A 17,205-nucleotide genomic window follows, 5' to 3' on the forward strand; every position below is an offset into this window, starting at 1 on the left:
ATCGTAAAATTCTGATATTTCGTGTTAGACAAAATTTAAAGCAGCTCACTACCCTATGATATTTCATGTTTTATTGTTAAATCCTGTTGAACAAAGCTTTCCTCAATCTTCCTCCCTCTCTCTCTCATTATTTTCATTCTGTAAATAGGTTTTTCAATTCTGTAAACGGATATTACTAGCCAATTGTAAATCCAATTGTAAGTTGATTGTTTGGCTGGGAATCTCTAGTTTATAGATCTGCCAACTAAATATTTTTTTTAATCTAACAACCTTATTTCGTATAACTTAAAATGAACAAAAATCTAATCAATTGGATATGGGATCTGATTAGTACAGGACCTGTTAAAATATGAAAGAAGATTTGATCCTAAATTAATTTCTTATAACCATAACTATAAAAGAAAATGAAATCTGAGATAGGATTTTACTGTAATAAATGACAAAAATCTCTAAATCGTCAATATGTTAAAAGCCCTTCTACTTCTCAAATCTGACGATTGAGAGGTTAGTGGGGAGGAGTATCTGAGTTTTTTTTTTTTTTTTTTTTTTTTTTTTTTTTTTTTTTTTTTTTTTTTTTTGCCGTTGGTGTAAGGATGTGATGAGGAGAGATAATTGTGGGAAGAGATGAGAGGTTAGTGGGGAGGAGTGGGGAAAGATTTTTTTTTTTTTTTTTTTTTTTTTTTTTAATTTTAATTTTAATTTTAATTAATTAATTAATTAATTAATTAATATTATTATTTTAACTATTTTTATAATTATTTTTATTTATTTTTAGGGTATTACAGTCAAGGTATAATCATTCACGATATCGAAGTACAACACACATGAAACTAATGTTAACGAACCTAAGTATAATACTAGATCGTTTGCCCATACTCCAAACCGACTCCTACAAGCATTTCTTAGAAACTTGCTCCATGTAGTTACTTAGTTCTTGTAGGCTTCCTGAGCTTGTTCTGGGTCTTCAACAAATTTTTAATTTCTTCAAAGATCTTCAATTAGGTCCTACATTAAGAAAATATATAAAAACTATAGAAGTTGGGTACAATTCGAGTGAAACTATGCAAATCTGCGAGAATTGGGTTTTTGAACCTTGGGTCTTGTTTACCTTTGGGTCTCGTTTGGGTAGTGGGTCAGAGTCAGCTAGATGGGTTGGGTCGTGCCGGTGTTGACTTTCGGGTCACTAGGCGGGTAGGGTTGATCGATGGGTCGGTGCTGTTTTGATAGGGCAGTTTGGTACAGTGGGTCGATTTGGTCAAACGGTCAGTTAAAATCCACCGATCAGCTCCTTCCTCCCCTCGATTTTCCTTCATTTCTTCAGCTTGTTCGACACTTGTCAACGTTTCTTTTTCCCTTTGATTTCAAATATCTTGGTTCAACCCCTTCCATCTCATTTATTAGTCTCTTGCCCAAAGTTAAGAAGTTTTGGGGAGGTGGCAGACCTAATTTATGCTTTTATTTATTTATTTATTTATTATTATTATTATTTTTTAACCCAAAATGTGGGTACAGCTGGTTTTTCCTCGTTTAATGCCAGTTGTACGAGTTATTACAATTTTCTCCCCTTACAAATTTTCATCCCCGAAAGTTCCTAATACCAGAACAAAATAGGGTACTTGGCCCTCATCTCGCTCTCTAACTCCCAGGTTGCTTCTTCGACGCGATGGTTTTTCCACACCACTTTGACGAGTAAAATCTCCTTGTTTCTAAGCTTCTGTTTCTAAGTAAAATCCTGATGGGCTCCTCCTTGTAACTTAAGTCCCTTTGCAGGGGAAGGTTTGCATACTTTATCACATAGGAAGGATCTCGGGTCTTACGCAACATAGACACGTGTAACAAGTTGTGTATGGCGGCTAGAGGAGGTGGCAAGGTTAGTCTATACGCTACACGCCCGACTCTCTCCAGGAGGTCGAAAGGACCGATAAATCTTGGACTCAACTTGCCCTTCTTCCCAAAACTCATCACCCCTGTCATGGGCGCAACTTTTAGGAAGACATGATCTCAACGGCGAACTCTAAGCCCTTACGATATGTGTGTGCATAACTCTTTTGTCGGCTCTGAACAATCTGAATTCATACTTTGATTTTTTGCACTGCCGAATTCGTTAGTTGCACTAACTCTTGCCCTAACAATTGTCGCTTCCCCACTTCCTCCCAGAAAATTGGGGACCGACATCTTCGCCCGTACAGGGCCTCAAAAGGTGTCATCTGTATGGTCGCCTGGTAACTGTTATTGTATGCAAATTCCATAAGGTGGAGGTATTCGTCCCAACTGCAGGCGAAATCAACCACGCATGCTCACAACATGTCTTCTAGGACCTAATTCAGCCTCTCTGTTTGGCCGTCAGTTTGGGGGTGGAACGTTGTACTCAATCTGAGTTGGGTCCCCATTGTTTTTTGCAAACTTTTCCAAAAGTGAGAGGTAAAACGTGCATCCGTGTCTGACACAATGGAGACTAGAATTCCATGCAGTCTAACAATTTGTTCCAAATACAACTTTGCTCACTTATCTACCGTATAGGTAGCCTTCCCGGAATGAAGTGGGGGATTTCGTCAACCTATCTATAATCACCCAGATAACTGTGTATCCCTTCGAGGTTTTGGGAAACCCTGATATAAAGTCCATAACTATATCCTCCCACTTCCACTGTGGGATGTCGGTTGTAATAGGCCTGAGGATTTTTGTCTAGGGGCCTTCATCTGTTGGCACGTTAGATACTTATTAACTCTAAGGGTAACATCTCGCTTCATCCCTGGCCACCTATAGCACCTCTTCAAGTCGTGATACATCTTGGTGCTACCCGGGTGTACTGAATATAGAGATTCATGGGCTTCAATCAAGAGGTCCTCCTTGATCTATCTATCTGCGGGAACACATAACCGTCCTTGCCACAGTAGCTCTCCATCAGAAGATAGGGTGAATCCGACTTCCCTCACTGCCTCATCCTGTTGACAAATTGAGTATAAGTGAGGGTCGTGGCTCTGAGCATTTATGATTCGCTATCTTAAATTCGGTTGGACTCTAAGCTGACTCAATCTTCCCACTACACCTCTTGACACCACTTCTATTTCAGCTGATTCCATATCCTTTTGCAACCTACAGTCTCTTGTGACTAATGTTGAAGAGTGAGCTGTTTTCCTGCTTAGAGCGTTAGCTACGACATTAGCATTTCCTAGGTGATACATTATTTCAATGTTGAGTTCCTTTTGAGTGAATAAGTATTTCAAGCTCTTGTGATCGGTGAAAATCTTTATACGCTCGCCATACAAATAGTGTCGCCATATCTTCAGAGCAAATACTATGACAGCTAACTCTTGGTCATGCGTCGGGTAGTTTCTCTCGTAGTCCTTTAACTGTCTCGAAGCGTGGGCTATGACCTTGCCATTTTGTATCAGGACACAACCTAGGCCCTTCCCTGATGCGTCACTATAGACCAAAAAGTTGCCTGAGTATCTAGTACTCTAAGTACCGGCGCTGTAACTAGTCGGTGCTTGAGTTCACCGAAAGTTTGCTCACATGCACTATCCCACAAGAACACATTCCCTTTCCTTGTTAGTTGTGTGAGGCTGGTGGCTATTTTGGAGAAATCCTAGATAAATCTTCTATAGTATCCAGCTAAGCCTAAGAAGCTCCTCACTTCGGTTGCCGAGGTAGGTCGGGGCCAATCTATAATTGCCTCGATTTTGGTTGGATCTACTTATATACCCTTTCCTGACACAACATGCCCCAAGAAGGTCACTTCTTGCAACCAGAATTCACATTTAGAAAACTTGGCATAAAGTCGATGTGCCCTTAACCTTGCCAGCACTTGATGCAAGTGCGCTCCGCGCTCCTCCTCGGTCTTGAAGTATATTAATATGTCGTCAATGAATACTATGAAAAATGTATCCAAGAAATCCTTAAACACCCTATTTATCATATCCAATGCTGCTGGGGCGTTCGTCAATCCAAACGACATCACGGTAAACTCATAATGACCATATCAGCTCTTGAAAGCCGTCTTGGGGATATCGATCTCCTTTATCCTCAACTAATAGTATCCCCCCGATCGCAGTTCAATTTTTGAAAATACTGAAGCACCTTGCAATTGATCGAATATATCATCCATGCGAGGCAACGGGTATTTGTTTTTATTGTTACTTTATTCAATTCCCTATAGTTAATGCACAATCTCAAGGTCCCATCTTTCTTCTTGACAAAAAGCACTGTGGCTCCCCATGGCGATACACTTGGTATGATAAAAGCCTGATCTAAGACAGTGGTATTTATTTTCTTAGACTTAGGCTAGAATATGATGTTTTTAACTTAAACGCTTATTTATTTTATTTCGGGTCTTTTGTTTTGTCATTTTAAAGATGTTTTCGAAACACGTAAGTCCATGGCTGTGTTTTAAGGTAAATGTTATGTTTTATGGAATTGAAATGAAGTCTTCCGCATTCAATGTTTATGGCATGTATACAATAGTGATCTTAAATTAAGTAGAAAATTTCGGGTCGTTACATGATACGTGGAATGATATGGTATGTTGAAGGATATAATATGTGTATGACATGATATAACACGATGTATGATAGGTCACCTAAGGGAATACAACTTTAATATAATAAGTCTCATTTATGTCGCATGTTTTTGCATTTTCTAATCCGAATAGTTGGGTCAGTATTTTTTAAAAACTCAAGGCACCCTATACAGTTGACGACAACATCACAAGTAAATATCTATATTTTAAGTAAAGGCAAGGCATCCCTACACAGTTGACGACAACATCACAAGTAAATATCATGGCACATGCATTAGGTAAATCTATTTAAATTTCTTAGACTTTATGTTAGTATATAACGTGATTATATTTAATATTTACTTTAACTTATTTAATATTTCTTTAATATTGTAAGTCTATATATTTAAATTTCTTAGACTTTTATTTAAAGTGATTATACTTTTAACTTATTTAATATTTCTTTTAATATTGTTTTAAGAATTTCTTTTAATTGATTATTTCTGCATAAGAAGCTACATTATGTATATAGGGTAGAAATATATATAGGGTCGTTACAGTTTTGTTGATTAAGATACTTCAATTATCTTCTACAAATTTTGACAATAACTATGAAACCAATAACAATATTACTGTTAGACGAACACAAGTCTTCACTATGGTATGATAATGTCCACTTTGAGCATGAACTCTTATGACTTTGCTTTGAGCTTCTCCAAAAGGTCTTGTAACAATGTAGATAGTATTTCTGGATTATAAATACATGATCATTCCCTAAATTAACGGATGTGGGACCTTCCTCCAACAATTACAAACCGACTCAATCAACCTTGAAATCCCGAACTTTTTAAGGTAGGAATCAACTAGGTAGCAAAGTAGATTAGTAAATAGCATTTAATTCTTAACGTACACTTTACTCTACATTCCCACCGGAATTTAAGAACCCACCGGAATCTGTCAAATTAGAAGCTTCAACAATGGAGGCTCCCCTTTACGATTTCATAATCCTAGGCGCCTCTGGTTTCACCGGCAAGTACGTGGTCCGACAAGCCCTCAAATTCCTCAACCCATCTCCTTCTTCCCCTCTCAAATCCTTCGCTCTAGCCGGTCGGAATCCGACAAAACTGTCGGAAACTCTCAAATGGGCAGCCCATCCCAACTCCCCGCCGTCAATTCCGCTTCTAACCGCCGATATTTCCGACCCACAATCCATCCACCGCCTCTGCACCCAAACCAAGCTCATCCTCAACTGCGCCGGACCCTTCCGCCGCTACGGCGAGCCTGTGGTGGCGGCGTGTGTAGAGACAGGGTGCGATTATTTGGACATTTGTGGGGAGCCGGAGTTCATGGAGAAAATGGAAGCTAATTATCATGAGAGAGCGGTTGATAATGGTTGTTTGGTGATTTCGGCTTGTGGGTTCGATTCGGTTCCGGCTGAATTGGGTTTTATTTTCAATTCCAAGCAATGGGTTGGGGAATCGGCGCCGAACCGGGTCGAGGCGTATTTGAGCTTGGAATCCAAGAACAAAATTGTTGGGAATTTTGGGACATTTGAGTCGGCTATATTGGGTGTCGCTAATGCCGACCGGTTAGTGCAATTGCGGCGGTCGAGGCCTAGAAGACCTCGGCCAACGGTGAGGAAAATTCCACAATTTTAAAAATATTTGAAATTTATGGAATATTATTAAATTTTTATTGTGAATTTTGTTGTGTCAGATTCCGGGTTGTCCTCCTCCTAAAGGACCAACTGTGGAACACAACAAAGAGACAAGCCTTTGGGCTGTAAGATTACCTTCAGCTGATTCCACTGTTGTTCGTAGAACACTCTCTTCTCTAGCTGAAAACCCTCATGGTCTTCCCGGTGTTAACGAGCGCGTCGAAGAGATCGAACAGAGGACGACGTTTTGGTCGTCTATGAAGCCAGCTCATTTCGGCGTAAAAATTGGCCATAAGTCATTGATTTGCATTCTCCAAATGATTGCGGTTGGAATGATCATAGGTTTGTTGAGTAGAAGTTCATTCGGGACATGGCTTCTTTTGACGTTCCCTTCGATTTTTAGTCTCGGTTGGTTTAGGAAGAACGGTCCTTCTGAAGACGAGGTCGATAGTGCGTCGTTTAAGATGTGGTTTGTTGGTCATGGTTTTAGTAATAATAATGGCAGAGAGAATCGAGAACTGGATATGAAAATTGTAACGAGAGTGATGGGACCTGAATCTGGATATGTAGCTACTCCGATAATCCTTCTTCAATGTGCTTTGATTGTTTTAAGAAAACGCGAGATTCTTCCGAAAGGAGGAGTTCTTACTCCTGGTATTGTGTTTGGACCTACTGATCTTCAGAAAAGACTCGAAGAGAATGGGATATGTTTTGATGTTATTTCAAAGCATGCTCCGTTGCAGAAGTGGTAATCATGTTCTTTCAGAGATCATTTACAATATGCTTTAGGTACTCCCAGTAAAATAAACTCAATAGATGAGAATAAAATTGTTCTTTTACTTATACAATTTAAGATAAATAAGAGCTTATATTATCTGCTACTTGATCTTGAGTTTTGCAAACTTAATTATTTGGTAGTAGAACCATTATCACAAAATAAAACCGTTTCACGTTCTTTGAATACACTTTAACCTTTTCAACGTCCATTTGAGCCATAAAGCTTGATATCCAGCTGTAGATATATTGTTTCTTTGAACTCCGTGAAAAAGCATATGAACCAATACTAAAATCATAATCTAATGTAGTTTTACGAACATCAAAATCACAACCCTAATCACTATCATGATATCAAGTCAATATGGATTCGAGAATATTTTATTTGCAATAAATTCCATGCCATATATGTAACCAATAACTTTTTTGACCTACTTCCCATTGATTTCTTTGTCCTTGTCATGAATCTACTTACCATATTTACTTCCCATCGATTTATTTGTCCTTTTCATGAATCTACTTACTTCGAAATAACTTTTTTGGGCTTGTCATGAATCTACTTACCATATTTACAACTTACTTGTCACGACCCAATGTTTGGGATATCGAAACTCGGACCATGACTAAAAAAAAAAGAGACTAAAAGTAATTAAAATAAAACATAAAAATGCAATAAACTTTAAATCAAATAAAGACAAACAACAACAATACGATTAAATACAAAATAAATTCAATTTTAATACAGTGGCGGTTCAAATTTATTACAAAGGAGAAAATGAGTTTGAGAAGTAATTACAAAACGAAATGTAAAAGACTCAAATATAAAGACGAATTGACACTCTGAAATGACCTCCTTTGTGACAGTGCAACTCTTGAACACTCTACACGTTGATCGATAACCTGCGAATATCTGGAAACGAAGGAAAAAGAATGAGTATAAAAATATTCGGTAAGCAACCTACTTGTAGGCTCTTATCACATCCTTAACCTAGTAGGTTTCCACGGGTTGTACTTTAGGTGGTAGGAATTTTCAACCTAGTCTCTACTACTATCTAAGAATCTCGAAGACCTCAAAATTTCGAGCAAATCTTTGATCTGGATTAAACCCTAGGGGTCTTTACAAAATTTTCAACTTTTTTGTTCTTTGACATAGATGATTGTTTTGCGTTATGTAGTCAATGCCTAGTGTCCTAGGTTAAGGGTCTTTACAAATTTTTCAACATTTTTGTTCTTTGACATAGATGATTGTTTTGTTTATGTAGTCGATGCCTAGTGTCCTAGGTTAAGGCACGACCTCATAATAATGTGGTGGGACACCATGATGTTTGTTAGCCAAAACATTATGGGAGGTTAGCTGACGAACTCTCCCACAAGACCATATAGCCACTCTAGTCTGGGGGAAGAGACCCTCGAGTACTTGTCGTCTGTTGTGTCTACCTATGTGGTCCCACATCCCCTCTTAGGATGGATTCTACTATACAGGGCAAACATCTAGTTGCCTTAATGCGCTACACTATCCGCCCTAAGCTTGACTCGATGGTACCTATACTACTACCACTTGGTAGGGCGCTGTTGTTGGTATTTAATTATGCCCTAAAGCCTCGTAATTAATTATTTAATTTTTAATAATAATTTTTATAATTTTATTTACCATTTAATATTATCCATGGTATGAAAATTTAAGGTAATTAATTCACCACGACTGGTATCAGAGCTAGGCAAAATTCACCACGATTTGTGAAGATGGAAAGCTTAAAGATTGAAATTGAGAAGTTCGATGGATCCGATTTCGGTTTCTGAAAAATGCAGATTGAAGATTATCTATATCAGAAAGGTCTTCATAAACCCCTATTGGGGGTGATGCCGGATACCATGACCACGGAGCAGTGGAAGCTTAAGGCACAAGGCTTAGGGTTGATCCGGTTGACGCTATCCAGAAACGTGACGTTCAACATCATCAAGGAGAAGACAACGTCAGATCTGTTGAAGGCGATGTCGAATATATATGAAAACTATCGGCTATGAACAAGGTGATATGTGGAAATCACTACAAGGGGAGTAAGATTTAGATTACCTTGTTGATCGAATATCTCAAGGCAAAAACATTGTTTGAGATTCAAATCACTCTACAAGCAAGATCGATCATGTCTAGCTTGAATAATTCTGGTTGATCAAATATCTCAACGCAAGAACACTTGTTTGAGATTCGAATCACTCCACAAACAAGATTGATCATGTCAAGCTTGAATGATTCTACATGCAACCTAAACTACATAGAATTACAAAGAAACTTAGCCATTGGCTAAAGAAGAGCACAAATGCTTCTTTTACTATATTTTCCAAGTCTCTTACAAATACAACATACATGGTTTTATATAGCCTCAAAATGAAACTATTAAAGGCATTCCAAGAGTTGTAACATTCCCACTTAATGGCCATAATTAACCATTATGTAATTGTAACTAAAGTAAATAAAAAGTCTTAAAATACATTAATGAAATACAATAACTCTAAATTACTCTAAATTGTAATCCACCCAAAATTTATAACATGAAACTTCATTCTTCTAAAATGTGGCATGAATTGAAATATCTTTTGATAATTTCAACAATATTTTCTTCACATCTTCATTGAAGCATATTGTATGATTGATGTCTCTTGGTTCATATCACAAGGTGTATTTGATGCGAAGATTGTTCAATCTACAAATGTCTGAAGGTAGATCTGTTGTTGATCATATAAATGAATTCAATATGATCATAAGTCAACTGCGTTCGGTGAAAATTAATTTTGAGGATGAAATTAAAGCATTGATTTTGATGTCATCTTTACTCGAGTCGTGGGATACTGTTGTTGCCGCAGCAGTTCCCGAGGATCTGATAAACTGAAGTTTGATGAAACTCGAGATGTAGTTCTCAGCGAAAGTATTCGCAAACGAGAAATTAGAAATTCATCTGGTAGTGCTCTCAGTGTTGACCAACAGGGAAGAAGTAAATCGAAGGGCCCAAACAAAGGGCGATCAAAATCAAAGAACATAACGTGTTGGAATTGTGGAGTAAAAGGTCACTTTCAAACAGATTGTACAAGACCAAAGAGGAAGCAGAATCACAAATCTGGAGATGATGATTCTATAAATTCAGCAGAAGACATTGGGAATGCTCTAATCCTCAGCGTGGATAGTTCGATTGAATCCTGAATTTTGGATTCAGGTGCATCTTTTCATTCGTCTTCAAATAAAGAGTTGTTCCGGAATTTCAAGTCCAAAAATTTCGAGAAGATGTATCTTGCCGACAACAAAGATTTGAAGATTAAAGGAAAAAGGGATGTCTGCATAAAATCTCTGGCAGGAAATCAGTGCACATTAAAGGATGCCAAATATATTTCTAGTCTCAAGAAGAACCTAATCTCTATTAGTCGGTTGGACATCATAGATTATGCAACGGAGTTAGGGAAGAGTTCTTGGAAGATTATGAAGGGTGCTATGGTGGTAGCACATAGCATAAAATCTGGAACTTTATACACCACTATAGGGTGTATGAACATGGCTGCTGTTACTGAGAGTGCTTCAAATTCAAGTCTATGGCACAATAGACTTGGACATATGAGCGTGAAAGGAATAAAGATGTTGGCTGCGAAAGAAGTTTTAGAAGGTCTGAAATCTGTTGATGTGAATCATTGTGAGAACTACGTTATGAGCAAGCAGAAACGAGTTAGCTTCACAAGGGCTGCTAGCGAATTGAAGAAAGTGCGGGCAAAAATGATCCATACAGATTTGGAGCAAGGTTCCAAAACCACGAAGCAAGTGGGAGTTGAACTTGAGTTGCAGGGAAACTCACCTAGTGATGCTGTAGCTGATACTTATGAAACTTTTGATACTACTGCTGAGGAACCAGATGTGAAGCAAGGTTCCAAGACCATGAAGTAAGTGGGAGTTGAGCTTGAGTTGTAGGGAAACTCACCTAGTGATGTTGTAGCAGATACTCATGAAACTCCTAAGACTACTGTTGAGAAACCAGATGTGGAGAAATGTTCCAAGACAATGAAGCAAGTGGGAGTTGAGCTTGAGTTGCAGGGAAACTGACCTAGTGATGTTGTAGCAGATATTTATGAAACTTCTGAGACTATTGCTGAGAAACCAGATATGGAGCAAGGTTCCAAGACAATGAAACAAGTGGGAGCTGAGCTTGAGTTGCAGGGAAACTCACCTAGTGATGTTGTAGCAGATACTCATGAAACTCCAGAGACTACTGCTGAGGAACCAGATGTGAAGCAAGGTTCCAAGACCACGAAGCAAGTGGGAGTTGAGGTTGAGTTGTGAAAAAAAATCACCTAGTGATGTTGTAGCAAATACTCAAAAACTCCTGAGATTGTTGCAGAGGAACCAGCGGTAGAGCAAGTGACACCTGGACTGGTGTTGAGAAGATCATCCAGTACTATCAGAGTACCAGATATATATGTACCTTCATTACACTATCTGTTGTTGATGAAAGGTAATCAGAGCCCTTTGATGAGGCCCTATAGTTGGAGGATATAACCAAGTGGGAGCAAGCCATGGATGATGGGATGTCTTGGCTTCAAAAATGCGTTGTACTGAGGCGGAGTACATGACAATAGCTGAAGCAGGAAAGAGACGATATGGATGACTGACTATCTTGAAGAATTGGGCAAGAAGCAACACAAAAAGATTCTTTAGAGATAGTCAGAGTGTCATATAGTTGGTGAGAAACCCGGTCTATCATTTAAAGATAAAACACGGAAGACGATACCATTTCACTTGCACGTTAGTGGAAGATGATGATGTGTTTTGAGAAGATAGAGGGTGCAAAGAATCCTGCAAACATGTTGACAAAATGTGTTGATGTTGGAATATTGAGGTTGTGCAAAGCCTCAATTAGTATGGTGCCATGAAGATGCTCATGGTCGTTTGAAAATAAAATTTTTGGTTGACTAGATCAGTCTCAAAGTGAGAGAATTGTTAGGTTATGGAGCCTGCTACTTATTTATAGCTTAGTGAACGGTTATACATAGTTATATTTGGTGAATGACATACAAAGTAAAAGTAAATTGTCATAAATAGTAAATAACTATGTATAGTAAAAAGCTATATCTGGTAAAAGATAAATATAGGGTAAATGATTATATCTGGTAAAGTTATATATAGTGAGCTAAACCATGTATATATCTCGTGAGGCAGAGGTTTGAAATGTACTTTATGTAGTCTCAGTATTCTCTCTTACTGTATATACTTGGAGTCATCAATACAAATCCTTTAGCCAATATTCTCTTCGCATTTTCTCTATCCTGTTCTCTGTGTTCATCTAGATCGAGTGTGTGCGTTGTTGTGCGATCCTAACAAAGTAATAACCTAAAAGGGTCTATAGTATATGGATAAAGTTGGGTGCCTTATCCTGATAACACTAATGATATGATCCACTTTGTAATCATTAGAAATGATTTGATCCAAATCGTTCATGTATTGACATGTGAGTGAGTGTATCCTATATAATGAGTTTGTATAAGACTAATCATAATATGCCTACCATCCTGATGACTTGAACAAACAGGCCGTTGATTTTCATATAAGGAAAGTACTTGAGTTGTTTTCTTAAGCACTTGAACAATGAGATTCAAAATAGTTAAATATACATTAGGATATCTTATAACATTTAAATATGATTTGAATAAGATATTATATCATAATATATTAGATATTCAATTATATTATTTGACAAAAATTCTGCAAGAGTCCGTGTAAACAGGATTCTTGGGTTGAGCCAAGATGACATGAATTCGAGCGTTTTGACGTCGGATTTGGTGGTTTAAGGCCGTGGTTTTCGTTTTCGGATCTCGCTAGAGTCTTGAATATTTCTCTTTCTCTTCTGTTTCCTTGTCGCGGGTACTCTGGGAATTGGATGGAGGATTGTTGAAAGTGGGAGGGAAGTTGCTGAGGATTTTGGCGCGTTGTGGTGGTCGGGGAACGTGATTCCGAGTGACTCACGAATTTCTGGCGACTAAGAGTTTTTTTTTTTTATTATTATTATTTTATTTATTTTTCGATCGTTACATATTTGTAAATATTTAAATATATATTTTAGAAAATTACTTTGTAAATATTTAATAAAAAATTATTTTAAAGAATGATTAGAAAATATATAATAAACTAAATATAATTATATGGTAAGTAGAAATGTTTATTTTAAAATTAATAATAAATTTATTTTAAATTTAGACGGATAAAATGATTAGAGATTAATAAACATCTTATTTTGAAAGAAATGTTTAGGGTATGAATAAATTTAACAAATTTTTTAAATTACAAAATATTGCACTAAATTATTATAAAATTTAAATAAATAAAAACTAAAAGAAAAAGAAAATGAGTTTGTCCCACATCGGCCAAGGCTAAACAAGCGAGAGGAAGAGAGAGTATAAAAGGGCGTTGAGATAGCTCATTAAATCATACCTTTCTCGGCCTTTTGGCTAAGATCAAGTGTAGTATCTGTTCTTATCAGTTTAATATCTGATACGTGGGCCATCGGCCCACATGATATTAAATTAATTTTTAAAGGGGGAGGGCCCACTAAGGTAGCTTGCTACCCGGGCTCTCAAGCGTCGCCCAGGTGTAGCACTACTGCTTGGGCCTGGCGCACTCCTACAATATACAGTAATATAATTGTTTTGGCCCAATGATTAAACTGAATTTATTTGTTTATTTTCGCGTGGAGGATTTAAATAGCGATTCGGCCACATTGTTAACCTATTTAATTCATATTCTTAAACTTATTTAATTTGTAATTAAATAATAATAAATTTTAATTTTTTTGTCGGATGAATTAAATATAATATGTCAATAAATTACTGATATTTTATAATTAACTACTTCTGACAACTTTGTCGATCAATTAACATTACTAGAATTTTATATAAATAAAAAATATTTTATATAAATAAAGAATATTTTTTAGTTTATTCTTACTACTAATTACATTTGTTTATTTAATTTTCATTGAAATTTTGGGTTTATTTAAAATGGCTATTTTTATTTAATTTTCATTGAAATTTTGGGTTTATTTAAAATGGCTAATATTGATAATTAGATTTATAAGAAGAACTACAAAAGAAACAAAAATAAACTTAAATAATAATAAAAAAAAAAAATGAAAGAAAACTCAAATAAATAAATAATTAAAAAAAAAAAAAAAAACATGGGTTTTAAAAAGCACAAAACCTCTCATCATTTTTTTATGCTTGGAAAAGACTTCTACCCAAACATGGAAGAAATAATTTATGGTTGTAGCTGATGTCGCGGTGAAAGGAAAGACCGAAAAATAAGTGAAGAAAATTGAAAATTGTTGGAAGAAGAAAATATCAGAAAAATACAAGAGAGAGGGTCTTTTAAAGGAAAGAAGAAGCTTGAGCTGGTCGGCTAGGCCGGTGATGTTGATGATCATGAGAGTACTAGTGGGATGATTTACTTCCTCTCAAGCAGCGCGATTTGTTGGCAATCAACCAAACATAAGGTAGTTGCTCTGTCTTCTTGCGAAGCAGAGTACATCGTCCCTTCGACAGCGGCCACACAGGGGTTTAGCTTGCGCAGCTGATAGAAGAACTCATCGGAAGAGAAGGCGACCACCAATGTTATACGTGGACAACAAAGCTACGATCTCCCTGATCAAGAATCCAGTTTTGCACGACCGGAGCAAGCTCATAGAAATCAGATTCCACTGCATCTGGGAATGTGTAGATTGGGAGTACATCAAGATTGACCTCATCCGAACAAAGTAACAACTTGGAGACATGTTTACCAAATCTCTGGCGCGGGTGAAATTTGAAGAACTCCGCTTGAAGATCGGAGTTTAAACAATAAGGTAGTATACTACAAGGCTTTACGAAGAGATTGTTAGATAAATCACTATTTTTAAGTTCCACAAAATTAAGTTGAGTGGAATGTGCATGTCTAATTGAAGTGAGTTAATTGAGTTGCCACTCATTCCCATTTTTAGCTTAGAATTGTTATTTAAATATGACAATCTTATAAACAAATGGTCTTTAGCATAATCTCAATACATATCGTGTCTCTCTTGTGTTTTTCTGTTATTTTCTTCTTCCAATAATTTTCTTGGGCTGTTTTTCCTCCGTCAAGGATTTTCTCTCACCAGGCGAATTGCTCAGTCAAAAGACATCAGTAGCTCTGCTTGATCTTCTACATTAGAAGTGAGTTTCTTCTTGACGTGACTAGTTCGTGACTCTGTAAGTTCATTTTCGTAAAATCTCGTTTGGTATTACTAAGGTACCGTTAATATGATGGATGATCTCCAAGTCATCGGAGGAATCAATAAACTCAACAATAACAACTATAACACATGAACTACCTACATGATGTCTTATCTACAAGTCAAGACCTTTGGGAGGTCATGGGCGGAAAGCAAAATTGCTCCACTGGAAGAAGATACTAATGACACCTTTCAGAAATGGAGAATCAAATGAGGCAAGACAAAATTTACCTTGAAGACCACAACTGAAGAAGATATGTTGGAGCACATTTGGGACAACAAGACTCTGAAAGAAGCAAGAGACATGTTTGTGACACATTTTTCAAAGAAGAACGATACGAGGCTACAATTTTTAGAGAATGAGTTGTCATTAATCTCACAACGTCTACATGACGATTGTTCAATACTTCTAGAGGGTCAAGTTGATTTGTCAAGAGATTACTGAACTAGATCCGAGTCTGTCATCAAAGAAACTCATATGAAGAGGATCATCATCCATGGATTGCAACCAGAATATAGAAGTTTTGTTATTGTTATACAATAATGACCCGTTCAGCCATCACTTGTAGAGTTTGAAAATTTGCTAGCTAGCCAAGAAGCCATGACTAAGCAAATAGGAGGTATCACGCTAAAAGACCGAAGAAAAAGCTCTCTACGTAAGTAAAAGTCGGAGCAACAATAAGCCACCCACCAAAAGTGGATATTGCGCTATTGTACTTATTATTTATTATTTCTCGTCACATCCCACAACTTTGATACACATAACCCAGATAGTAAGAATTGATAACCAGTCACATCCCCTATTGTATATTTTAGAGCATTTTATCTCTGACAGGTGTAGGCATGATTTTAAATGATCATACACCTCCGTATTTATATGACAAGAATAGTAATGATCTACCTACACATAAAAAAGAAGTAAAAGGGGTTTGGAACGTGCATGCGGTCATGGATAACACGCTTTAAAGAAGCATGAACGGGTGATCCGACACGTGCCCCTAAGTAACACGCCTTGGACAAGCATGATTGTGACAGTGGGTAGTCTCGATCAAATGCAACTTCGAGAATTGCTCCATGCAATTTCAACTATTTTTTAGATGCTTTATCTAAAGTTGACACGTGGCCACACTCATCCTCGCATTCTCGTCTTCAATTCTAGCCGTATACACTTCTTTCAAGTTTCTATTGATTATTCATATGTCGGTGTAGGTCGCTACCTCTTCACGCGCCTCAACTTGGTTTCTTCACCAAATTCATATAACTGTAATCCATATTTACAAATATATTTTTCTTGTAATTTATAATCAACCATAAAAGGAAATAAGCACGTCTAAAGTTGGCAAAAAACGGTAAACCTTACCGTTCCTTATACACATCATAACGTCGACTTCTGAATCAATTCAACTCTATCTTCTTTTCACAAAACTTGTGTAAGATACTTTAAGAAACAACATACTAAAAACTCATAACCTAAATCCAAGTAAAACTCGTGGATTTGAGAGAAAATCGAGACCAAGAACTCGAAATCCATACCTTCTGTTCTTCCTTGGTTCTTGATAAACTTGAGTGACTCAAAAGCCCAAAATAGTTCTCCTCATAGTTTTGAAAAACTTTCGTGAAGGGTCTATGGCTGAAAAACGCCTCCTTGTGGTCGGATTGAAGTACCCCCAACGATTTCAACCCTAAATTTGACTTTCTCTTTTTTTTTTTTCTTTTTCTTATCTCTTCACTAATTTTCAAATTAGTGTTCATCCACACTAGCAAAGGAGCATAATGACCATTTTGCCCCTCGGGTTGACTTTGACCGAATTCTCTCAAATTTTTAATATTTTTCTTGTATTTGTGGAATTTTCTAAGTATTTTTCTTTTCTACCTTCTCTTGAAATTTGACCTATAATGACCTAAATAAAATCTCAGGAATTCGACTTTAAAAGGAAAAATCAGGTATTTAATTTCTCATCGGGACTCAGGTGTTACACTCGGAGATCTAAGACCTTCGCTTA

The 17,205-nt window shown here is 36.9% G+C and overlaps 1 protein-coding gene and 1 non-coding gene across 2 annotated transcripts; both read left to right on the forward strand.

Annotated features, from left to right (window-relative positions):
• The first annotated feature begins 5,402 nt into the window (after positions 1-5,402).
• Positions 5,403-7,025, forward strand: LOC111792867 (putative mitochondrial saccharopine dehydrogenase-like oxidoreductase At5g39410). Its single transcript, XM_023674477.2, has 2 exons — positions 5,403-6,132; positions 6,215-7,025. The coding sequence occupies exons 1-2, from the start codon at positions 5,476-5,478 to the stop codon at positions 6,905-6,907; spliced, it is 1,350 nt and encodes a 449-aa protein (XP_023530245.2). The 5' UTR covers positions 5,403-5,475; the 3' UTR covers positions 6,908-7,025.
• A 6,363-nt stretch (positions 7,026-13,388) lies between these two features.
• On the forward strand, positions 13,389-13,584 carry LOC111794146 (U2 spliceosomal RNA). Its single transcript, XR_002815039.2, has one exon. It is a non-coding gene; the product is annotated as a U2 spliceosomal RNA (small nuclear RNA).
• The last annotated feature ends 3,621 nt before the right edge of the window (positions 13,585-17,205 follow it).

This window comes from Cucurbita pepo, chromosome 4, assembly GCF_057944985.1.
Source record: "Cucurbita pepo subsp. pepo isolate OVF chromosome 4, ASM5794498v1, whole genome shotgun sequence".
NCBI lineage: Eukaryota > Viridiplantae > Streptophyta > Magnoliopsida > Cucurbitales > Cucurbitaceae > Cucurbita > Cucurbita pepo.

Coding starts and splice junctions, on each gene's coding strand:
- LOC111792867 (XM_023674477.2), top strand. CDS start 5,476: ATGGAGGCTCCCCTTTACGATTTCATAATCCTAGGCGCCTCTGGTTTC. Junction 6,133..6,214: donor CTAGAAGACCTCGGCCAACG/GTGAGGAAAATT, acceptor TTGTTGTGTCAG/ATTCCGGGTTGTCCTCCTCC.